This window comes from Sinocyclocheilus grahami, unplaced genomic scaffold (genome assembly GCF_001515645.1).
Source record: "Sinocyclocheilus grahami isolate Dianchi unplaced genomic scaffold, SAMN03320097.WGS_v1.1 scaffold901.1, whole genome shotgun sequence".
In the NCBI taxonomy this organism is placed as follows: Eukaryota; Metazoa; Chordata; class Actinopteri; order Cypriniformes; family Cyprinidae; genus Sinocyclocheilus; species Sinocyclocheilus grahami.
Window position 1 is genome coordinate 73480 of NW_015506080.1, and position 26085 is coordinate 99564.

At 38.9% G+C, this 26085-nt stretch overlaps 2 protein-coding genes and 1 long non-coding RNA gene across 10 annotated transcripts in view; 1 reads left to right on the forward strand and 2 right to left on the reverse strand.

The window, feature by feature from the left end:
- Nucleotides 1–5249: 5249 nt before the first annotated feature.
- On the reverse strand, nt 5250–7259 carry LOC107563978 (uncharacterized). Its single transcript, XR_001606170.1, has 3 exons — nt 6579–7259; nt 5903–6151; nt 5250–5693 (listed from the first exon to the last, which is right to left on the reverse strand). It is a non-coding gene; the product is annotated as an uncharacterized lncRNA (long non-coding RNA).
- Nucleotides 7260–8260: 1001 nt separating this feature from the next.
- On the forward strand, nt 8261–19275 carry LOC107563977 (uncharacterized). 4 transcript variants are annotated; one of them, XM_016248940.1, is made up of 2 exons: nt 8261–8823; nt 16208–19275. In XM_016248940.1, exon 2 carries the CDS (start codon nt 16227–16229, stop codon nt 17631–17633), a length of 1407 nt encoding a protein of 468 aa, XP_016104426.1. In that variant the 5' UTR covers nt 8261–8823; nt 16208–16226; the 3' UTR covers nt 17634–19275. The 4 variants fall into 4 exon arrangements, with proteins under 4 accessions (XP_016104426.1, XP_016104427.1, XP_016104429.1 ...); XM_016248941.1 differs by lacking the exon at nt 8261–8823 and adding an exon at nt 9602–9792; XM_016248943.1 differs by lacking the exon at nt 8261–8823 and adding an exon at nt 9602–9788.
- Nucleotides 19276–22075: 2800 nt separating this feature from the next.
- Nucleotides 22076–26085, reverse strand: part of LOC107563979 (liprin-alpha-3-like) — a 46556-nt gene continuing 42546 nt past the window's right edge. For all 5 annotated transcript variants that reach the window (XM_016248946.1, XM_016248947.1, XM_016248949.1 and 2 more), the window contains 4 exons: nt 25123–25298; nt 24681–24749; nt 24269–24431; nt 22076–22156 (listed from right to left, as the gene is read on the reverse strand). In XM_016248946.1, the coding sequence (XP_016104432.1) occupies nt 22110–22156; nt 24269–24431; nt 24681–24749; nt 25123–25298 (455 nt within the window). In that variant the 3' untranslated portion in view covers nt 22076–22109. The remainder of the gene's footprint in view (nt 22157–24268; nt 24432–24680; nt 24750–25122; nt 25299–26085) is intronic.

Consider the following 26085-nt stretch of genomic DNA (forward strand, 5'->3'; position numbering starts at 1 on the left):
AACATGAAATCCCATTATAAACGAGGCATTCGTTGCATCCAGTAGGGACATAATTATAGATTATAATGACTTATACTGTCTTTTTACACGTTGCGTTGCATCATATCTGCATTTGTGATCGGAGAAATGACAAACAACAAGCCCTACTCTACACTGCCCCAAAAACTCGCTTAAAATATAAAAACTCTTTAAATATTAAAAACGTACTTACAGTCTTTGAGTCATAACAGCCGTCGAAACAGCGAAACAGCATCACACACGGCGGCCTACAGTGAGCAGAGGCCGGGGGCTAGCGTGAGGAACGGTGGGAGCGTCCGGAAGGACATGTGGCGAGTGTGTGTGTGTGTGTGTGTGTGTGTGTGTATGTTAGACTAGTTTAAGTGTTTATGTAGTTAATAAAGTCTTACTTGTATCACACTTGACATGGTTCATTGTTTGCTCATAACTGGAGTCCCTAATCATGCAGATTTTTGCTACATGCTCCGAGTAGTATGGTACAGTAAGAAAGTTATTTTCCTTAACCAGGAAATTAATGTTCTTAGAATTAACAGACAGTTGACACTAAGAGGTCAAATGCATGCTTACAGCAGATCTAAATATTTATAATTAATTATAACTAGTTATGATTAATTATTCATATTTCCCCTTTGAGCTGATTCGCTACACCTCTATGCCCCGCCTTAGCGCATCGTTCTGTAAAGCGAGGTGTGCTCTGATTGGCCAGCTATCCAGTGCATTGTGACTGGCCAAATTCCTTAAGTGTGTGATGGAAATTTTACGACCCTTACCATACTGTGATGCTGTGTCCCAGAGCGACGAGACAAAAATATTAAAACCCATTATAAACTAGGCATTTGTTGCATCCAGTGGGGACATAATTACTGATTATAATGACTTATACTGTCTTTTTACGCGTTACACCGCGCCGTGTAAACATAAAACCATATCTGCATTTGTGATCAGAGAAACAACAAGTGCTACTCTACACTGCTCAAAACTCGCGTTTGAATCGTCAGTGGCAAATCCTTTAAATATGAAAGCGTACTTACAGGCTGTGAGTCAGCATTATTTGTCAGCATCATAGACTGTATAGGGTCAGCATGTGCGCCGAAGTGGAAACAGGGGAACTGAACTTACTGGAATTATAGGCTACTCTCCCAGGAAACAGTCCTCGTCCTCCGTAAAATGCATTGCACACATCTGAATATTTGGTTTGAATTGTTCTGGAACAGTGTTGTACATACAACTTAACCACTGATTTCTAGTTGTGTCCTCTTTTGGAAGACCAAACAAAGTAGTTTCGCTTTCGCAACGAAACACACAGCGTCTCCACAACATGGCGGCGGCAACAATACTACAGCGAGAATTAAAGTTACATCTTCTTTCTTTGCATAAACATTTGGGCGGTGTTATGCAAATCTTCCCACACAGTGACGTAGACATGTGGGGGCATGTTTAAACGAGGCGTGGACGAGTCTTAACTTTCATAAAGAATATCTCTTTGGATTTGAGACTTTAGTCTTTGCAACTTTAGGGATCTTATCTATTCACAAACAGATTGTAACACTCTAAAAAAAAAGGAAAACTTGAAATCGCATCATATGACCAATGCAAGAAATGATAAATTGTCTGCAACGTTAGATGAATTGGATAAGTGTTTGTCAAAAATTTTTTTGGTAAGTTTATCTTAGAATGCACCATTACTTTGCATACAAAATATACATTTTATCAATTCACACTTTCCTGGGAATCAAACCGATGACCTTGGCGTTACTACTGCCGTGGACTACTGTTTGAGCTACAGGGATGACTGTTATTTTATTTTATTTCTAATTTAAAACATGTCATTAAACATTATATCAACTAACAGTGTTTCTTCATTCAGGTTTGATAGAAAAATCAGTTTCATGAATCAGCTTCATGAAGCTTCATTCGCACTGCTGGATGTAGATGCAAGGGGGTGTTTCCAAAATGGCTTCCAAATGAATTGACTTGCCTTAAAGGGACTTTGATATAGATTAATACATTTATTTAATCAAATACACATGTACAACCTATGCTCAACTTTAGCCAAACCAGATTCAACTCCTATACAGGCCTATACAGATCCTATTTTCAAATGTCCTCTGAATTTTTCTGCAGTTTTTGGTTAAGATTCTCAAGAGAAGTTAAAATGACCCAACCGATTTGACCAACAGCAGATGGTGTTTCTATGAATTTTAAAAGTGCAAACATTCAATGGTACAGTGAAAATGTGAAAGGTTTTGGAAGGCAAACATTTGTGAAAATATTCTGTAATAAAGAAAGAAATGCAAACACCTAGAAGTGTTGCAAATCTCACAAATTCTCTTCTTATTAAAATTTTTTTTTTTTTTTTATAAATGAAGCGGGAGAATTTTATTTTCATGTAGTTTTAATTCATTCTAAATTAATTTCAAGAATAACTAGAACAACACAGAAAACTCATCTTGAGGTGTGAATTCATGTTTCTATGGCCTTTTAAACGGTCATAAATTATTGCACGTTTATATAGAATTCATTCGGTTTTACTTTGTAGAGTTTGAAACCCACATTTTTTACCCCCAAAAACATATTGGACCCCATTGAAGGAATGCAAGGTCTGCCTCAAAGACAATCACAGTCTATGCTTATCTTCTCAAGGACACTACTTGTGAAGTGAAGATTAACTCAAGGAGTAAAACATAAAGCCCTTAAGATGCCATAAGAGCCCATTGGATGCCTGTGGCGACAGCAGTCCACCACACTGTGCTCAACCAAGACCCATTAAGACTGGTAACCCCATTTCCATACTCAAATCAGTGGTGGAATATTTCATGCAAGTTGCTTGTTGAATGTATTTCTGTTAATGGCTTTCCCTCTATTGCTGTTATGAGGATTGTAAAGCGAGGCTGAGGGTGAGATTATAAAAACGGGCTCCGTATGAGTTGTAATCATATCGGTTTACAGCAAACACACAGCGTGGAGCCACACTTTTACGTGCTTTATAAAGCTGACAAGCTTTCCCTTGCGCACTATCATTCCTTTTAAAGTTCAACCATTTCTTCTACCTCCCTCTGTTCCATATGAAGCTGTTTCTCATTAAGGATTAAACAGAGAGTTAGGTTCTCTGTTCCCATAATTAAGACATTCCTAAAATCAGTCTCTCCTCTTAAATCCCTTGGTCTATCCCTCCTCTTTCCCAGTAGCAAGGCATTCCACGGATCTGATACCTAGTACCTATCATCTCAAGGTGTGTGAGATTAAGGATTATGTACTTTAGTCTGTGTTGTGTTAAGAACGGGACTCCTGTATTCTTAACCTCCCCTCTTTGACCCTTTTGTCTTACTGCGAAATCCAATTTCAGGCCTCAGTAACACTCTCTGATCCCAAATACTTAAGAAATGACAGCAGTCACGCTTTTAAGGTGGTCACCGACAAACACGCCCATAATGCTGCGGGACCTGACACATCAATCAAAGGCGCTGCCCCCTTATCCGATCCGTGCTCCCACCTATGACGCCTGACTTTTGACCTCTAGCCTGTCTGCCATGATGGGTGCTGTTGAGGGCGGATCCACAAGACAGGGGCTAATTAGGTCAGATTGCGGCAAACTGTGCATTACAGCCAAAATTGGAAACACATGCTGCGGCCCACAGCAGGAGAGAAAGAGAGAACACCAGGAAAGAGGTAATGGTGGTGCTGGGGGTGAAGAAAATGGGGGTAATGTAAGGTGGAGCGGTTGAGTTCACGAGGTACAGTAATGAAAGAAATTGATGAAACTGATGTGCGTGAAGGAGGATACAGAGAGGAAAAATTAATTTAATGAATGAATGACACCTCTTTGAGACCATAAATCTAACCTCAATTTCAGGAGAGCATCTGTGAACAGCATACATGGTTTCCTTGACAGCTCCGATATTTTCAATAATTGCTATAATGGCTATGTAACAGATTGTAATTGCTTTGATATTTGAGGTTTGATGTGGGATATCCATTGCCATGGAAATAAATCTGAGACACACACTATGAGCAAGGGACACAAAGAAAACAAATGTACTGCAAGTAAAATAATTACTAAAAAAATTTTCCAAAGGTTGAAAGAATAATTTATTAATAATAACATTTAAATGATTAAATAATAAATAAGTAATATTACATTTGTTCTTTATATCTTGACATCAGGTGCCACTTAAGGAAGAGCAGCAATATAGAGTTTCCTAGGTTACCAGCTGTAAACAGCAGTTGTGCTTATAAACTACTTTAATATGCATTATATGAAGGTAAGAGGAAAAGAAAATGCCATCAAAACATTTCTGAAGATGCATGTTCCTCTCAGAGATACATTCATATCCTATAGGCTATATCGAGCATCGAAAACCCAAGACGTGTCACTCCTATAGTTTTGAACGGGGAAAAATGCAACGCTCAATATGGCCGTTCTATCGAACGAAGCCCTACCTTCTGAGCAAAAGAGCCAATCGCTAATCGGTAAATTCCACGCATCATTGCTATAGATATAGTCAGCGTTCTGAGATGCACGCTTAGGACTGCGCATGCGCACTGGCTGGTCTATCCTGAAAAATATGCTTTTTTAACGCTATTTGAGCAGAAGAAACAACATTTATGAGACAGTTGTTGTCAGATTTCATTGGTGATTTCAAATATGAAATTTAATCGTAAGCTTGGTGAACAGTTTTTGAGAATTTGATGTTTCCCCATTCAAAGAGATAGGAGCTGCACTTGCATGTCCGAGAGGCGTTTCAAAGATGGCCACCGAGTGACATGACTTGCCTTAAAGGGACTTTGGTACAGTATTTTCTCCTCTTTATAGACTTCATAAAAATTCAGCCAAATTACATTTTGGGAAATGATTGCAATGCAGTTTGTGTGCAATTCTGGAAAATTGACCAAAATGAAACTAAAAACCGGTTCCGATTTGTAACCAGCCGACCAGTGCATCTCTCATTTTCATTTAGTTTAATTTGATGTAGTAAAATAAGTAACACTAAAACAATAACAATTAAAAACTATAGACATATTTTATATAGAAAACCTTATTATTTATTAAAAAAAAAACTTTTTATTAAAAACAAAAACACAACAAAATGACTAAAACTTTCAAATAAAAATTAAAACAGAAAATAAATAAAATAATTATAATAGTACATCAATTATACTATAATGATAATAAGCATCTATTTATTGAGTGTCTCTTGCAAAGCTCAAGGTCATATTTCATTTGTTTCGGCATCTGAAAGACGTGCAGTTTCATCAGAAGCTCTCATCTATGACAGTGTCAGTGACGTGCAGTGCAGTCCTTGTTTGATGAGTTGCCCTGTATAGGTGTAGGGTAGTAAAAGGTCTTTCACAAAAACAAGTAATGCAGGTTCACACTACTACTTGAGACCGTTTGCCTAACTGATATGTAGAAATTTATTTTTATCCTTTAAAGATAAGGTGTCAGAACTCTCTGTGCATGTGCGTGTATGTGTGTGTTAAGCCAGAGTGCGAGTGTGTGAAAGAACTTTTGTACCTCCGTTTGAGTTTGTCCCTTCTTTCCCTTTCTACCTTTGTTCGCCTGTCATCTCGCTCAATACCTCAGTGACTCCTCGCACTCAATCATTCGCTGTTCCTGTGGCTCTCTCTCATTCTCACTCCTTCAATCTCACCAATACGCCCTGGGGTTGAAATATCTAAGTGCATACAAAACAAGTTCAGACAAAACCAGAGAGACAGAATAGTGCTAAAGAGGTAAAGACTGGGAGTGAATGACACTAAATGCCAAAGAGGGAGGAACAGCGTCAGGAGAGGACAGGAGCAAAGATGAGGGGGGCCAGCCAGACCACATTTTAGACCTCACTGAGCTTTGTATTTGTGCGTGTGTGTGTGTGTGCGCGCTCACCTGTGTTTGTGTGTGTTAAATATGAAGTTCCACACCGGTTCCCCGTTCCTCATTTGAAAACCTCTTTTCTGTACCCCTCTCTTTCTCTTATTCTCTCCCCCATCTCTCTCATCCCCGGACTCTTTCACGGACAGTCTCACAGGGGCAGGGTTGTAACAGAACACTTCTCTCTTTTGTCTCCTTTCTTTTCCTTATCCTTTCATCTTTTTAAACTTTCTGGGGAAATGGGTTTTGGTGGGATGGAAATTTCTGCTTGGTGAAAGGAGGAAAGAGGAGGGGAGAATGAGAGATGGAGAACGAGAGAAGTCAATATACGTCTCCTGCTATAAAAACGAAGGGCTGGTTGGCGGTAGATGCTGTAAAAAATCTCCAGATGAAATTGCTTTAACAAATTGCCCCCTAATTCTAGAGCTGCATGGTCCCAAAATCCAACCTGTTCAGACCACCATAAACTGACAGGAAATAAATGAAATTCTGCTGTCTGCTAATTTTCGTTACAGTTATTAACTAAAAAGTCACAAGGTGAGGGATGCACTTGCTTGGGGTGATTAGTTTGGACTTAAACTCAATGAACAGACAATAAATCAGTTCCTAAGACAGTCTATCCATTAGCCTACATTTAAACCATTTTCCACTCTTTTTTTAAATTTTTTATTATGAGAACTCTCACACCCACCGCCAGCAGATGGTCCTCGTCCTTTTTTTCCCTCCACCATAATGTCTTCTTTCACTCTGTCCATTCCTCTTCTTCTAAACCAGCCCTCTTTCACTCCCACTGGCTGTTGTCCCCTCACCGCCTTTCATGAAGATACCTTACCGCACGACTTGAGCACTCAGACCTTCTCGCCGCGGGAATTTCTGCATTCGCTTAATAAACTTATTTTTGAGATTAAACGTCTCTCATTTACAGCTCAAAGTCGGCGATTTATGGTCTGACTGTGGAAAAGTAGAGCTGCCGCTCATACACGCAGTGTCAGAGGTGCATTATTGCTCTGGATGTTCACCGCTTGCATGCAAATCCTCCAGAAAGTCGCGCGCGAGGAAAACAGATAAACGTGGAAATACAACTCGACGTGGAGCTTCTCAGACTGGACTCCGGAGATGATATGGGAGACGTCTGAAGTTTGAACTATGTGAATCGAGAGTTCTTCAGGAAATTTCGTTAATTTTTGCGTGAGACTGACGGACTGTAGAATCAATGTGGTGTTCGCCGAAGATACGTGTGGCCCGAAACTCACCTAAACGGTAGGTGCTGCGTGTTTTTAAAGACACCTTTTTTTTATGTTAGCGTATACTACTACAGGTATAATGTCCACTAATCATACGCTTCCGATGCTGATAACATCTAAAGTGGACTAATGACAGATTCGGTTCATTTTCGTTACAGTTAATTTAATGTAAAGCAGGTGTTGATCGGACTCGTTGACAGGTTGTCAAGCTTTGGAATAACCCGAACGCAAATGAATCGTTCACTTGAGTCGAATCTTTATTATGAATCTCAGAGAGACAGAATAGTGCTAAAGAGGTAAAGACTGGGAGTGAATGACACTAAATGCCAAAGAGGGAGGAACAGCGTCAGGAGAGGACAGGAGCAAAGATGAGGGGGGCCAGCCAGACCACATTTTAGACCTCACTGAGCTTTGTATTTGTGCGTGTGTGTGTGTGTGCGCGCTCACCTGTGTTTGTGTGTGTTAAATATGAAGTTCCACACCGGTTCCCCGTTCCTCATTTGAAAACCTCTTTTCTGTACCCCTCTCTTTCTCTTATTCTCTCCCCCATCTCTCTCATCCCCGGACTCTTTCACGGACAGTCTCACAGGGGCAGGGTTGTAACAGAACACTTCTCTCTTTTGTCTCCTTTCTTTTCCTTATCCTTTCATCTTTTTAAACTTTCTGGGGAAATGGGTTTTGGTGGGATGGAAATTTCTGCTTGGTGAAAGGAGGAAAGAGGAGGGGAGAATGAGAGATGGAGAACGAGAGAAGTCAATATACGTCTCCTGCTATAAAAACGAAGGGCTGGTTGGCGGTAGATGCTGTAAAAAATCTCCAGATGAAATTGCTTTAACAAATTGCCCCCTAATTCTAGAGCTGCATGGTCCCAAAATCCAACCTGTTCAGACCACCATAAACTGACAGGAAATAAATGAAATTCTGCTGTCTGCTAATTTTCGTTACAGTTATTAACTAAAAAGTCACAAGGTGAGGGATGCACTTGCTTGGGGTGATTAGTTTGGACTTAAACTCAATGAACAGACAATAAATCAGTTCCTAAGACAGTCTATCCATTAGCCTACATTTAAACCATTTTCCACTCTTTTTTTAAATTTTTTATTATGAGAACTCTCACACCCACCGCCAGCAGATGGTCCTCGTCCTTTTTTTCCCTCCACCATAATGTCTTCTTTCACTCTGTCCATTCCTCTTCTTCTAAACCAGCCCTCTTTCACTCCCACTGGCTGTTGTCCCCTCACCGCCTTTCATGAAGATACCTTACCGCACGACTTGAGCACTCAGACCTTCTCGCCGCGGGAATTTCTGCATTCGCTTAATAAACTTATTTTTGAGATTAAACGTCTCTCATTTACAGCTCAAAGTCGGCGATTTATGGTCTGACTGTGGAAAAGTAGAGCTGCCGCTCATACACGCAGTGTCAGAGGTGCATTATTGCTCTGGATGTTCACCGCTTGCATGCAAATCCTCCAGAAAGTCGCGCGCGAGGAAAACAGATAAACGTGGAAATACAACTCGACGTGGAGCTTCTCAGACTGGACTCCGGAGATGATATGGGAGACGTCTGAAGTTTGAACTATGTGAATCGAGAGTTCTTCAGGAAATTTCGTTAATTTTTGCGTGAGACTGACGGACTGTAGAATCAATGTGGTGTTCGCCGAAGATACGTGTGGCCCGAAACTCACCTAAACGGTAGGTGCTGCGTGTTTTTAAAGACACCTTTTTTTATGTTAGCGTATACTACTACAGGTATAATGTCCACTAATCATACGCTTCCGATGCTGATAACATCTAAAGTGGACTAATGACAGATTCGGTTCATTTTCGTTAAAGTTAATTTAATGTAAAGCAGGTGTTGATCGGACTCGTTGACAGGTTGTCAAGCTTTGGAATAACCCGAACGCAAATGAATCGTTCACTTGAGTCGAATCTTTATTATGAATCTGATGAGTCGGTTCTCAAAATAATTCGTTCGCACCGAGTCTCTTTCGATACATGAGCTTGATGGTATGTAGTACCAAAACAGCAGGTTTTAACAGCATTTTATTAAAACATCCTTTCAAGCCAGGTGATGTTTATTGCAAACTACATAGGTAAATTATGTTATGAGCTTAATCATGGCTGCAACCAACTGGACGACAAACCACAATAAACATTTGTATTAAAAATCATTTAAACTGCAATAAGAACTTCAATAAACAGCAATTTGTCTGGACATGTACAGTTTTTGCTGAACCGGTTAAAGCAATAATAATATAAGTAATATGAGACCCCATCATCACGTACAGTAATTTAAAAAGCGTTTATTTTTAAAATCGGAAACCATTTCTTCGAAACAACCGATTCATAAAAATGAGTTGGACTCATTACTAGTCGACCTTAAAACGATCGTGAGAAGCGCTTCCCTCGGGCCTCGAAAGAGATGACTGAAAACTGTTTTGGCGAAAGACCAAATATGTTTGATCTCATGTTCAACACTAGCCGCTAGCGAATCACTCGCGTGCAGTCGATGCTCTCCGCTGTCCAGTGCGTCCGCGTTCAGCTGTCAGTTCAGGTGCTGACCAGGTGTTTGCATGCTGACATTTGTTTACCTGTCTGCCTGCGTAACTCGGAAGAGGGTCTCTGAAGTCAGTCCAACATGCTGTTTAAAATACACAGTAGGTGGGTTTTTGTTTTCGCATTTACTGTTTCGTTCCTCAGAATGATAGCTTAAATAATCCACATCGTTTTATTGTGTAATATTACAGGGACTATCCTTTGGAGGAAGTCTGAAAAAACAAATGGATGTAGATCTATACGAGAGTAGTAGTTTGTCAGTGCTAATGTGTTTACACAGTAAAGGAGTTAAAGGGTGGGAGCTGGCAGCCATTAAAACAATCATTAACACACACGCACATCCTGTCAGTCACATGCTCAGCTAGCCTATAAAAACAGAAACGAAAACAGAAGCTCACAACCTTTGTTTACTACATAATGAATGATTCTGTAACTATTTTCTCACCCCTGTAACACATAGAGTGTGGTGTGGTGTGGTGTGGTGTGGTGGGGGGGTTCTTTCTCACTCAGAACAAGTGAGAAAAAAACCTACAGGTATTTATGAGAGATGTGAACTCTTCCTCCATTTATCCAGGCAGGATCTGAAGCAGACCAAAGTCCTTTCTCAGAAAGAAAGTGGGAAAGTGTGGATGGAGATTATCCTAAAGTGTATGGAGTGGAATGTGTTACTCAGTGTGTGGTAGCCATTTTCAGATTTGTTTAAGCTACTGATTTCTCAACTGCAACACAGTGCCTTTGATCAGAAACATCTGTACAGTATGCTGATTTTTTATGTAAATTATTTTATGAGAAAGAGGAGGGTCAAGTTATGTTTGTCTTGGAATAATAATCATTGTCTGCCAAGAACATGTTTTAAGCTACTGATTTCTCAACTGCAACACAGTGCCTTTGATCAGAAACATCTGTACAGTATGCTGATTTTTTTATGTAAATTATTTTATGAGAAAGAGGAGGGTCAAGTTATGTTTGTCTTGGAATAATAATCATTGTCTGCCAAGAACATGTTTTTTTCCCCCCAAAGAGGGAATTTGTGCAGCGTCTTTTAGGAAAGGTGTCTTTTTTCTTTCTTTTTAAACTAGGCTCATATTAAAGAGGTCAAATAATTGTTTAGCTTTTTGTTTTGCTTTACCCAAGAGTTTTAATTATAATTCATATTTTAGTTTTACACAACCGTTGTGTACCATCTGACTGACCCTTAATCAGGCTTTTTCACTTGTAGCTTTAAAACTCCAATGTAAACTTTCCATATCAACATATATTATATAGTTGGCAGTGCCCCATCCTTCAATTAAAGCCTAATTGCAAAGCCTGCAATAAAGACATTTTCATAAATCCACAAACTACAGTGACGCAATTAGGGAACTATACAAATCTTTATTTACTTTTGAACTATTTTGAATCATCTTCCTTATTATTTGCCTGGGATTGGGCTGGACAGATACCAATGTGTAAATGGGGCTGGTCGTTTTCAACTGTTTAATAAGAAATTTGTGGAAGGTGGAAGCCAATTTTAGCAGTTTTAGCAGTCTTTTTTGGACTGGATGAAAAGTTTTGAGTTCTGAAAATTGTAATAAAATAAATATAAAAGATAAAAATGTAAATATAAAGTTATAAAATTAGATTTTGTCATCACATGATCTGTTTAACTTGATTTTAAACTTGTCTTTGTTTTATTTTATTTGTGATATGGGAGTTCAGACTGTGCTGCGTTGGACGCTTATGGCCGAGTGTAGGGTGAGTGGGACGATGGTAAAATTCCAAAATTGTCAGTCATGTCAAGTCTGAACAGGGGGATTGTAGAATGTCTATCATGAGCCACGCTTTTGTTCGGATTGTAGAGGATAAATAATAAAGGCCATACATCTGCAATAATTGATTTGACAGGCTTGTTAGTGTGACAGCATGAAGTGGTAGTGGATCCCCTGGCTGATTTCCAGTGAAAAATCTTAAAAAGATATTATTTATAAAGCGGGCTAGTCGTGTCCTCTTTTGGAAGGCCAAACAAAGTAGTTTCGCTTTCACAATGAAAAACACGGCGGCCTAGCGTGAGCAGAAGCCGCGGCTTAGCGTGAGCCGAGGCCGGGCTAGAGTGAGCAGAGGCGGCAGGGTCGAGAATGGCGCCCGGCGGATTCGACGAAGGAGCGGCAACCACATGCCGTTTTAGGTAGGTGTGGTTAACTCTTAACTTTTGGACTTGAGACTTCAGTCTTTGCAACTTTACAGATCTTCTTTATGCACCAAGAGCTTGTAACACTCCAAAGAGAAAGGAAAAATTGAAATCGCATCATATGACCCCTTTAAAGTTTTCGGTGGCGTGAAGCCGAGAATGAAGCCGAGAGGTGGGCGAGCCAAAGTGTTTGTCTGGCTTTTGTCTAGAAGATCGCAGATTATGCTTGTCATGGGGGTGAGAGTAGTGGGTCAGATCAAAGATATGTGTGCGTGTGTGCACAGGTTCCTGTGAGGTTGAGTGTATAAGATCAGGTTAAACATGTGGGTTCATTGTGTTCAGGAGCTTGGAGATTTTTATGTGAGACTGGAGGCTCATTTTTGAGCTGTGCGTAAGGTGAGGAGCGAAAGTGCAGGGCTACTCTGGATGTCATCGTGAAGCATGTCATTGCTGCAAATGGAGCGCACTGATTGAGTGGTTCTACATATTGCCCAGCGTCTACAGATATGACTCCTGCACGTGTGTCTGCCTGCCTACTGCTTGTGTTCCCGTTCCAAAGCAAACATACGCATTAACCGGCAAGACTTCCTCTCAGGTCACACACACACATACTGCCTTCAACCATGAAAAATGCTTTTATTTTACTTGTAACTTCTGTTAATAAGTCATTTTTGGGGGGGCAATCTTTCATCTGTTAATTTTATGCAGTAAAAATGCAGTTCATACATAAAATAATTTGAATAGAGTTCTATGTTGAGCATGTTTTTTAAATTATGAAAAAAAAACTCATGTGTTTCAAGGTCAGTAAGTATCTTAAAACATAATTTTAGCTTTTTATGACAAGGCAAGATTGGTTCAGGTTGAAAAATGCCATGTAGTGTGACTACTAAAAACTGATATTGTTATGAATATAATATATATATATTGATAATAATTATCATTAACTAATTTAAATGTGTTTTAATATAGATTCATATGTATATAATCACATATTTGAGGTGTATAGAAAATAATTTAGTACTTTTTATTTGATGGTTTCATTACATAATTAAATTTAAACTTCTTGAAAGTGGAGAAATTTTTTTTAGAAACCATCTGAAACCAACATGAGTGCGAAGATTACATTTCTAAGAACTTGCCTTGTGTGTTTTAAACTAGGTTTGTCCTTTATTGGACTCATTTGTCATTGCACATTATCTAAATATTGTAAAATAATATCTAAATATTGATTCTTTCATATGGTCATATATGTAACTTCATTTCAGCTGTCAGCAACATGCTGTGATTTAGTGACTCTTGTTTTTATATTGTATGTAGCATTTTGTAGTTTGTGAGACCGTATGAAGGTGTTTTAGATGCATAAAATATGATTCTGTCAACATTAGAGGTAGTGAAAGAACAAGACTGTAAATCTCTGCAAAAATACCTTCATCTTACTGTGCGCCCCTTTAAGCAAGAATATTTGCATTTAAAAGACAATAGAGACTCATTTGCACATAGCACACCTATTCCTATGTTGAACGTAAACCGGAAGTAAGCACTTATACATATAGGGCTCCATGTCCCAGCATGCATATGTATGGACTTGGTGGCATTCCTTCCCTGCTTGTGACCGCAGGCTTAGTTGTGCATTGTGTATGAGTGTGTTCGTTTGGCTTGAGTGTTATTAGAAAACTGTGTCCGGGGTGGGGTGCTGTTATTATGAGGATCACAAGTGGTGATTTTGCAGTTCACACACAACCTTCTTGTCCACCTTCTTGTCCACCCACTCTCTCCCTATGAGTCTAATGATTATCTCTTCTCAAAAGAACAGTCACTTGACTCTGCGTAAACTGGCTTTACTCGCCCTCGGCCCCCTCCTTCATTCTAGCGTATCCCGCCTGAGGAAACCCAGGAGGAGTTTTCTCGGTTGAAGCCACATCACTGACATTCTGAGCATTCTTCTTTTCTTGAACTCTCTCTCTTTCTAAAAGCATCTACCTCATCTCTCAGCACAGCAACGACAGCATTGGTGAGTAATTTACACCTGGCCTTGACAATGGACAGTTCGTCTGCATCCCTCACTGTATCATCAGCAAGACGACACACTCTAGGTCTGTGTGGTCACATTTTTCTTGTCAAATACTTGCTAAAAAGCAAATTTGATCAATTTTAAGACATTTTTGAGTTGTGTTGCTGTTAAGAGCATCACACCTCTTGTCTTACATGCTTTATGTAGTTTGCACTCATTATTGTATACATTTAGTATAAATTGTTTCCATATACACTACCGTTCAAAAGTTGGGGTCAGTAAGATTTTTCAAGATTTTAGTTTTCTGCATAGATGCATTAAATTGATCAAAATGGATGGTAAAGACAAGTAAATGTTACAAAAGATTTCAAATAAATGGTTCAAGTTGAATTCTTTCTATTCATCAAAGAATCCTGAAAAAAAATATATGACTCTTGGTTTCCACAAAACTATTAAGCAACACACATTGAGCACAAAATCAGCATATTAGAATGATTTCTGAAGGATCATGTGACACTAAAGACTGAAGTAATGGCTGCTTTGCCATCACAGGAATACATTACATTTTAAACACATTCCAATATAAATGTTCACAATATTAATACAATACTGTATTTTTGATCCCTTAAATGCAACCTCAAGGAGCATAAGAGACTATAAAAAAATGGGGGAAAATCTTGATCCCGAACAGTAGTGGGTATGTTATATATTGTTTGATGATATTTTGGTTTCTGTAATGAATTCATTTTTTCAACCCGCTCCTCACAACTTTCATATATAAATATTATTTTGATTGTACAATGTGACAAAAAAAAACTGCACAAGTGCCAGTGATGAGGCACATTTATAATTTTTGATGTGGTGGTTTTGCTTCCACCTGGTGGTTGACGGTGTGTTTGCTCACTGAGTGCTGAACCGAACAGTAGTGGGTATGTTATATATTGTTTGATGATATTTTGGTTTCTGTAATGAATTAATTTTTTCAACCCGCTCCTCACAACTTTCATATATAAATATTATTTTGATTGTACAATGTGACAAAAAAAAAACTGCACAAGTGCCAGTGATGAGGCACATTTATAATTTTTGATGTGGTGGTTTTGCTTCCACCTGGTGGTTGGTAGTAAAAGGAAGAGAGTGTATCATCCATCAATGTAGTTTTACTCGAACCCCCACTAAATAAACACATAAATCACCTCCACTGGGCCAGTAACCGCCCAGGTGCTTGTCTTAGGTAGACGACTGCTGGACTTTGGCGTTCCTGTCAATAAATAACCTAAATCTCTGAGGTATTCTCAGTACTGCTGAGAGTCATGTTACAGAAGTGTGTGAATATGGGATTATCAGGTTAAACGTATGGAAAAAGGATATAGGACAAAAAAGATCATAAAAGATGATGAAATGAGCATTCATTTGAGGCCCAAAGCAACATCACCTTCTTTTATTTATATATTCTTTGGCTCAAACAGTAAAGTGGCATCTTTTAGTTTGCCTCAGTCATGCTCTTAATCTGTGAAATTTACAACCTTTTCCATACATGCCAGAGTTGTTTGTGGTCTTGTGTGAAACTAGGCCAGCACCAGACCAACACTGTTGTTAGTGGCTTTATTTCAAACATCTTTGCCAGACGTCGACTAGCCGGTGACTTCATGTCTGTGCCGGCCAACCGGAGCAGGCGGTAGTGAAGCAAGTTTGTGGCTCCACTCTCCCTCTACACAGAGACATGAATCTGCCGCTTGGAATTTTGCATATTTTTTCCACTAGCATATGCCAAAGCTGTAAAGCTATAGTTTTACAGTTTTAGGCTTATTTTACCTTATTTTTATGAGCTGGCAATGAGCCTGTTCTTCTGAAAACCTGTTTCCGCGTCAGAGTAAAAAGGTATACAATGGAAAAAGTATGCATTGCAAATTTGATCTCCCAGTTGTGATTATATATCTTGCAATGTAACGTTATATCTTATTTTGAAGTCAGCATAAAATGAAACGGTCTATTTTCAAAATGCATGTTTCGTTTTAATTAGTTTTTTTTGTGTGTAATTTTTAATCAAAGTTTCAAATGATCTTCTGGTGAAACAACAGACTTCTCTCTGGTGACGTATGCTGGACTTTTCCAGTAATTTAGTCCACAGAAACCCCTTCACTTTCTTGCAATGAACAGCGAGCTTGTATTCAGATCTGCCTCCATCCGATCAGCAACCATTGGAAAGAACTAAGTCCTGCCCTATATTTTTTCTTAACATTCTAAACATTCCAAAGTAAATATTTGTGATGTCTTCTTAACTCCACAGTTCTTCCTCTTTAAGCGCTTTCTAATTCTAGCTTTTTTTTATCAATTCATAGTTGACACGTCTTGGGAGTGATGCACTGGCTTCCCCTGGTTGCCATGGTGATCGCCTCGGCCCTGCCTTTCCCTCAAAGTCCTGTGCCCAGGCTTGTTGCCGCGTCGATAGAGCCTGGCAGAAACGACAGCAACAGCAGCAACGTCCCGACAGTTAACATCAGCATGCCGACCAACTCATCAGTGAACAACGACTCCCATGATGCTGTTTCTCACAACAACTACAGCGCACATGACATATCTCCTCACAGAACAGTCGATAAGCAGAGCACGTTTGAGGAGGACCATATAGCCAAAGATAGAGCAAACCGAGAGAATCTTCTAATAGAAGACAGTTTTGTCAATAACACAAAGCAGGACTACACAGGTGGAGGTAGGACTACCGGAGCAGATGCCTCCAGGCCGCATGATCCTAGGAAATACAAATCACAACAAATACTGGCTGAAAAAGCCAGTTCCCAAAGCAATGATATTCTCAAGGACTATCAGCTTGAAAGTAGCCAGTTTCATGAAGAAAACAGTATTGAGGCAGAGACTTTTCTTAAAGATGACAGGAACGCAAGAAGTAAACTGAGAGACGGGCCTCTTGAAGGTCCTAAGGTCTCTCTGCAGAGCTCTCCGGTGCAGGAACATCTGGACGAAGCTCACACAATTGGGAGCACCAATGCTAAAGAGTTGGTGCAGCAATATGGAGGGTTTGGAATAGAACCTGGCTTTGGGTTTGATGACATAGGCCTACGAGACGAAGATCAGCTGCTTTTGCTGGACGCCCATCCACGGGTACTTTTCTCCCCGGCACTTTCCCCACCCAAACACCCACCTCTGCTCTTAATGCTGGAGTTGGGCTTTTTGGCCGATGACGTTAAAGATGAGGAAAGTCACATGATGGATGCTAACCCGTCTGCTCACGGAGGCGACAAAGAAACTTACAGGAACTTGCTCTTGGGCCTCTCTGATTCTGATGGCCACATTCCAAGTGTCCGCCGCAAGCGTCAAGCCGTCCACAGCACACAAGGCGTCGCACGCTCCGTATGTGAGGCCGAAAGCAGGTGGGTGACCAACAAGAAGACCGCGGTGGACTTTCTGAGCAACACCGTCACTATTCTGCAAGAGATCCAGACCCAGACTGGGCCGCTCAAGCAGCATTTCTACGAAACAAAGTGCCGTAAGCCAGATCCAAATAGGAAAGGTGAAGTGCAGGCGGTGGAGGGGGCCGGCTGCTTGGGGGTGGATAAGAAACACTGGATGAGCAGGTGCGAAACCAAACAATCGTACGTACGCGCGCTCACCTCGGATGAAAACAAGAGGATAGGGTGGAGGTGGATCCGTATCGACTCCTCCTGCGTTTGCGTACTGCTCACTAGAGGAACGTACAACACTAAGAAGTTTGAGAGAGGAAGAGAGCGAGAAGGCAGAAGGTACAGCTAGCTTAGACTGTCTGATCAAAGGATTGACAAGGAGTTGAAAGATCATGTGAATTTTGAGTGATTGAGGGACTGTATCTGTTCTGGTCCACTGTGTGGGGGATATTTCTTTTCCAGATGTTCCCGCATCTCACTCGACAGAACCTTATAGCTGTGCCCCAGTGTCTCGCTGAGGGATAGTCATGGGAATCACCCTCATGTTGCTCAAAACCTGTATGAATGATTTTCTATTGTGGAACACAAATGGATAGAGTGGTAAAGCTTTTGGACACCAAGTCACTCTTAAACATGTTAGAATTTCATTGCATTAGATACTGGCAAAATGGCATCTGCAACCAAATAATGCTAGAGCTTTTCACTTTTCTGAGACACGTTTCCAACCAATATGTATGAAGTCAGTTCTCCTCAAGTTTACGCAGGTTTCCTAGCAGAATAACTGCCTTTGTAGTTCATTGTAATAGCATACGAGATGTTTCCCACAGTTTGACTCCCAGAAGGACTTTGTCTTCATTTTAAACAATATTCATAGACCGATAACAAAAGTGTGCTTGTGCTATTTCTTTAAAGGAAATGCCTCTTGTTTTGATATTTTCACATATAATGCAAAACCCTTTATACATTTTTTAAATGTGGCTTAAGTTTCCAAATATTACATATTTAGTGCATTTCATACAACAAATTCTGGTGACTTGCATGAAAGTGGGCCATGGTTGAATAAACTATATCAAAGTCCCTTTTAAGGAAATTCAGATCACTCTTCAGCCATATTTGCAATGTTTCCAGGTGGGTATTTAAGGAATGTAAGCCCAGCTCCTATATATGTGAATGGGGGAAATACTGAAACCCTAGAAAATAATGGCCAAACTCACAATTAAATAACATATTTCAAGTCAGCAATCAAATCTGACATGAACTGTCCCATCAATGCTGTTTCTTAAGCTCAAATAGCGTAAAAAAAGCATATATTTAAGCAAATATTTAAGGTTGGTCCTGCTTATGCGCAGTCCCAAGTGCAAGTCTCAGATTTATGTGAGAAATGGAGATTCCAATGGTTCTTTAATTTAGACGGTGAGACTTACTAGATTACTAGAGCTGTTGCAGTTTTGCCCATTCATAGCAATACAAGTGAACTGTCTTGGGTAATAATATATAGTCTTTGACGATATCTTCTCAAGTCATGTGAGGATGAGGTTTTCACATTTTTTTTCTAGGTTCATTCACTGTAACTTATTTTGTGTTTCATGAAACACTGTACGGGTTTGAAGTGATATGAGGTGACGATGAGTTCCTCCACACTGCTGTCATTCCTCCGGTCCATAGCCACGTCTAAACTCACACAAACAAGAAAACCTCAATACTGAGATCCTGGTTTTTCCGTATTTTTCATATATTGTTGCATTTGTTCTATTGTATCTATAGTATACAGACAATAAGTTATTACTTTTGAATTAGTATGTAAGCCTAAGTACTTGATATTAATATATTTCTTTATAAATGTACAATATGTGAAACATATACATCATGCAAATATATGTGTATTTATAATAACCAAAAACAATGAAGCTGTTTAGTGGTCAGCAGAATTTGTAGGCTTTCTCGTAAGTGTCCTTCAAATGCCTGTCCCAAAACATGAGCCTCTTTGGTTTCAGTGTCAGCTACATTTTGGAACAATGGTTCACCCATGTTGAGATAAAAAGTCGTAATTATGACATGAAAAGTTGGAAAACTGATACACTGAGGCATAATTATACAATAAAAAGTTGAATTTATGACACACTAAGTCGTAATTTACATTAAAAGTAGAAATTATGAGTTATGACAAAAATAATTTATTTCGAAATAATTATGACGAATTTATGAAATATTAAAGGCACAATATGTAATTTTCGCCACTAGAGGTCGCATATTCAAAATAAACAAATAGAAAAAGGCGTAGTTAGATGATGCCATGACTTGAGTGTGGAATCATGGGAGTTGTCATCTTCATCCCCACAGCCGATGCAATCTGACGGGGCTCATGTTCATGGATGAGCTAATTATTTATATATAACGTAGTAGAATGAAGCAGGGTGAGGCTGAAAGCCGTCGAAGTGAAATGAGGCTGCTGAACGAGCGTTACACACGGCTTGAAAGCAGCGGAGCTTTTATTATGCCACAGTCGACCGATCCCGCTCCTTCCGGTCGTGAGAATGTGGGGGAAAAAAAGCAGCATTGTTTTATCATACTAGATACATTTGAAAGTTCTGTAATGCTACTCTGTGCTGTCGTCACCGGTCTATTAAAACGCACAACATATTAAAGCGTCTTTGGTGTTTCCATGTTTTCTACAAAACAAAACCGGAAATCGAGGGGTTATGACGTCATTGGCAGGCGACACAATGACACTGTGGACACGCTCCGTGTCACTAGTTAAAATTGCTTATTTCTCTGGATTTAAACATTCTTCGAAACATCTGGAATAATGTAAGTACACAAGTCAGCAAAATATATAACACTGTTCTAGTGGTTTTTGGATATTTTAATTAAAAATTCGTAAATATTGTGTCTAAGTTGTAACTGACCAAAAAAAAGTCTAAATTATGAGTTGTCATAATTATTACTAAAATTCTTCATGACAAAAAAATTCAGCTTGGTATGTCATAATTTAAACTTTTTTCCCTCATAATTATTACATTAAATGTCATAATTATGACTTTTTATGCCATATATATATAGTTTACCAGTGAATTATTTTTTTCCCCTGTGTGGTGAAAATGGGCTTCCATACAGATGGAATCTGCAGACTGTTTTTTATTTTTTTCTGATCTGAATTTGGGAGAAATTGTGCATTTTAAACCAGGTAAAAGTGTTAAATGAGCTGGAAGTTTTACACTATTGATAGCTGAAACATTATTGTAAATAAACAAACGAGGGGTGTTTATGTATGAAGGACTTAAGTATTCTACAAAGTTTTTGTGGGCACAGATTCCGAGTGGGCTTGATAATGATTCACACACAAACACAAAACCAAAGCACATGATGAATCTCAATAAAAACATGAAAAGCCAAACTTTCCAAAACAAGTTTAAAGGGGTCATATGATGTTGCTAAAAAAGAACATTATTTGGTGTATTTGGTGTAATGAAATGTGTTTATGCGGTTTAAAGTTCAAAAAACACATTATTTTCCACATACTGTACATTATTGTTTCTCCTCTATGCCCTGCCTTTCTGAAACGCGAGGTGTGCTGTGATTGGCCAGCTATCCAGTGCGTTGTGATTGGCTGAATACATCAAGCGTGTGACGGGAATTGTTACGCCCCTTACCATACTGTGATTGAAGCAACAAGACAAAAACATGAAAACACATTATAAACGAGGCATTTGTTGTATCCAGTGGGGACATAATTACGGATTATAATGACTTATACTGTCTTTTTACGCGTTGCGTTGCATCGCGCCGCGTAAACATAAAACCATGTCTGCATTTGTGATCGGAGAAATGACAAACAACAAGCACTACTCTACACTGCCCAAAACTCGCGTTTGAATCATCAGTGGCAAATTCTTTAAATATAAAAAACTTACTTACACTCTGTGAGTCAGAACAGCCGGCATTGTTACCTGGATCAGGAAACAGTCCTCCATAAAATGTGCTGCACACATCTGAATATTTGGGTTTTACTGTTCTGGAACAGTGTTGTAAATACAACTTAACCACTGATTTCTAGTCATGTCCTCTTTTGGAAGGCCAAACTAAGTATTTTCGCTTTCACAATGAAACACACAGCGTCTTCACAACATGGAGGCGGCAGTGGCAGCAACAATAAAGTTATGCCTTCTTTCTTTGCGTGAACATTTGGGCGGCGTTATGCAAATCTTCCCACACAGTGACGTAGACACGTGGGGGCGTGTTTGAACGAGGTGTTTTAGCGGGGCGTGGACCAGTCTTAACTTTTTTAAAGAATATCTTTTTGGGTTTGAGACTTTAGTCTTTGCAACTTTAGGGATCTTATCTATGCACAAACAGCTTGTAGCACTCCAAAGAGAAAGGAAAACTTGAAATCGCATCATATGACCCCTTTAATGACACAGACATATAAAGGGCATGCAAAATATGGAGGTGTCTTACTGTGTCATAGCAACCCAAGGAAACCCAACAGAATGCTAAAAGTGCTTCAGTCAAACTTGTAAATGAGCAAATTCTCGAGATTTGTGTATTTACATGCATCAGCATGCAGAAAGTAATCATTGGCAGTGGTGTACCGCAAATTTTGGGGGCCCTGCCCACACATGGTCATTAAATACTTTCATGACATACTTTTCTCTTTATCCTTTTCTGTTCAGAAAAAATTTAGCTTTTTAGATTTAGAAAGTCTGGTGGGCAAATATATTTATATTTGTTTTGAATAGTTTACAATAATATAATATAAAATATATATTTTTTTTTTATAATTTAAATAATTTAAAGCTAGCTAGTCCTGTCTCACCTTTGCAGTCCCTCAACAGGAGTAGGTCCTCACTGAGCCAGACTCTGCCCTTGGAGATGCTAAAGAAACAGACACGTGAGAGATATAGTTTCAAAATGTATTTCTAAACAGCACTATACAGCATTCACTTCTGCACCACTTTATCATAAGGAAACAATGTTCTTACAATGTTTATCTGAGAACTAACACAACATCACTCTGTCATAAAGTTACTTCAGACTTAATTGCAGGGATTTCCACAAAGCCTCGCTTATCTTTAGGTCTCAATCCTGGGTATTTTTTCCACTAGTCTTTCCTCTAATTTATAATTTCTTATCTGAATTATGGTATTTCCTATTATATTGCCTGCCGTGAAATAGTATAACGTATTGAATGTCTGCTTACTGGTCATGTGTGTGCTGTATTCTGTATGTCAGTATGCTATATTTCACACACACACACACACACACACACACACGTGTTTCCATGTTTTATGGGGACATTCCATAGGCATAATGTTTTTTATACTGTACAAACTGTATGTGCTATTGCCCTACACCAACCCTACCCCTAAACCTACCCCTTACAGGAAACTTTGTGCATTTTTACTTTCTCAAAAAAACGAATTCTGTATGATTTATAAGCTTGTTTCCTCATGGGGACCTCAAAAATGTCCCCACATGGTCAAAATGTACTAGTATCACTATCCTTGTGGAGACATTTGGTCCCCATAACGTAATAAATACCAGGTACACACACACACACACACACACACACACACACAGCCATCAAACAAAATTCATGCACTACTGAAAATAGTGAAAACTGAAAATATCTCCACATCTTGTAGCTGTATCTAGTTTTGTAAATCTACTTTGTCAATGAATCTTATAATATTCAGAGTGCCATTCAAAAATGTCACAAACCCAAAGAGCACGGAAATTTGGCAAAATTCTTCAAAACAGCAACTTTTTAATGCTTAGCCATTCCCTTCTTTCCATCCAACTACAGTGGGGAAAAAAAGTATTTAGTCAGCCACCAATTGTGCAAGTTCTCCCACTTAAAAAGATGAGAGAGGCCTGTAATTTTCATCATAGGTATACCTCAACTGTCTTTTATACTGATAACGAGTTCAAACAGATGCCATTAATACAGGTAACGAGTGGAGGACAGAGGAGCCTCTTAAAGAAGAAGTTACAGGTCTGTGAGAGCCAGAAATCTTGCTTGTTTGTAGGTGACCAAATACTTATTTTACCGAGGAATTTACCAATTAAATCTTTAAAAATGTGATTTTCTGGATTTTTTTTTCTCATTTTGTCTCTCATAGTTGAGGTATACCTATGATGAAAATTACAGGCCTCTCTCATCTTTTTAAGTGGGAGAACTTGCACAATTGGTGGCTGACTAAATACTTTTTTGCCCCACTGTACTTGCTTGTGAAATAAAAGCATAAAAATCTTGATATTACAGTTTTTTAATTGCTAGAATCTATTTCTCCACTGCTTTGGCACAAAATACATTCAACGACTACATCTTTCAGTTTAGATGAATTTCTTTCTTACTCAGACATAAATCACAACATAACTTAAATTTGCCTGTTCAAAACCTAATACACAACTAAATCAGACAGCAATTTGCTACATTTTCAACAGTAATACCATACGGAAATATATTCCAAATCTAAAAAATTAAATACTATCAAAACAATTAGACTTGGCTGGTACTTTCATTGCCACTTTCTATACGAAAAGGGACAACTTAGAGCAAATTTTGTACCGTAATGTAAACATGGATCATGTAACATATACTGCAGTGAATTCTAAACAGTAGACAGCTGTCATTCTTGTTTTGTAAAGATATGTAACAAAAGTAAACACTAGATAATGCTACTTGTTGTTCGTGTTTTAGATCATCGTTGTGTGAGTGACAAAGTGTGTTTGTTGGGTGACAAGCTTTGCTAGTGTTATGGAAGAATGACTTGATCTGAGACCTCTATGAAGTGTTTTTGGTAGATTTAGTGCATTTTGGGTGTGAAATTTACAGCTGTGCCAAGCTGAAAGTTGCTAAGGAGAACTGTGTGAAGAGTTTTAAAAAGTGACCAAAGTATAGAAAAATGTCTCCTAATGAAAAAACTGTAATATGATTATTAAAATGAAATGTGTGGCTTCCTAGGGGAGAATGTGTGATCTCACCATCACTCTGGACCTTCCTCAGGGTGACTGAGGGGGTAGAGATGGCTGAGGCACGGAAGTTAGCAGGCAAGGTCTCTGAGGAGTCAGAGGTCACGCCCCTCAGATCTTTCTCCCGGAACATCTTCCTCCATGAAGGGGAACGGGTGAACGTCTTAGTGCCATCCTAGAGGACATGAGAACAGAAGAAAAAACATCAGCAATTTGAGGAACTGAATTGTATTAATGAGTCCAGTCAGGTCACCCAACAGAGAATAATTATGAACTCAATTATCAGCCATGTCATTTTAATACAACAAAAACTGACTGCTGAATCTCCTGTAAGAGGAGTGTCATTATACTGCAGTATGCATTTCAGTGGTGGGAGGTAAAGGATGATCAACATCCAGCTGTGCTCATGTCCCATGGTGCTCACCTCATCTGGCCTCCTCTCTGTTCCCATGGCGATGAGAGAGTTATATTCCTTCTCCAGAAGTTGTCGTGCCTGGATGTAGAATAAACATACTTTACATGTTATTAACCCAGTCCGGTGAGGAGTAATGAGTAGGTGCTGCTTTCATCTATAAAGCTCTTATTGTTTGACTTGATGAATCAACAGGGTTTGTTTTCATGCAAAAAATGCATCAACTGTATTAAAAAGACTCCCTGTATACATATGAATATAAAGGCTGTCAATATCTAAATATTTATTTGTGCCCCTTTAAAAAAATAATAATTGGTGTAAGATAAATGGTTTATTAAGATAAAAGCGTCTGCTAAATTAATAAATGTAAATGTAGTTAATGTGTTAGAAATATATAGGTCATGTCTTAAAGTGTTTAAAACACAAATATTTGTGAGGCGTCCTATCATTGTACCTGTGTGTTCTGATTGGGTATCTGCAGGAGCAGGGCGAGGTCAGTGTAATCAAAGGTGTCGTCCAGGGCGAGCAGGGCACCATGCACACCACTCTCAGTCAGATTATCTGCATACTCCTTCAAGCTGATGGACTGCACCCAGCACATCACACGCTCGTTTGACCACACCATCACATCTAGACAGGAAACACATGGGCTGGACTATGAATAGAATTCCAGGAGGGTGTTAACCACTGATCATTATCACTGGATAATGGTCGATTTCCATCTTGGGTGATGCCTCTGGATTTCATCTTTTGTTTCAGTTGCTCCTGATCTTTCAGATGGACCTCTCATGGCCAATGCACATTTAGACACATGTGTTTTTGTTTCAGACAAAGTCTTTGTCTCTGTTTTGTATTTCTAGAGAATTCCAGGGACTTTGCATTTGCTTTGTTGATTCAGCTTCTCCAAACCAAAGTTCAAAAGAAGGAATGCAATCATGGAAAACAGTTAAACCGTTCCTACCGAGCCATTTACAGTGTCAATATCAGTGTCAATATTTAAAAAAAAAAGGTACAGGTACAGTAACTGCATATTCTGTCTGTACATGGCGGAAAAGCTATAGATGGCAACATGCCATGTACTAGGGTCCTGGTTTAGCCAGATTTGCTATTGTTAAATAAAACTAAAACTACTACTAATAATTGTCATTCATTGAAATAAAGCTGAAAAAGAAAGAAAGAAAGAATTTTATTGATGAAAAAGATGACAAACTTAAACTTAAAGAAAAATATAGAAATGTTGCCTTGGCAAGTACTGAAATAGGTTAAAGTTAAAGTACTAAAATTACAGTGCTAAATAGAAATATTTAAAAACTAATAAAAATGATAAAAGCACATAACAAAATTACTAAAAGTAAAATATAAAAATAAAATCTAATTCCAAATATTAATAAATGCTATTATAGTGTATATATATATA

Excerpts from the sequence above, each read along its gene's own strand:
- LOC107563977 (XM_016248940.1), top strand. The coding sequence starts at position 16,227 with ATGCACTGGCTTCCCCTGGTTGCCATGGTGATCGCCTCGGCCCTGCCT.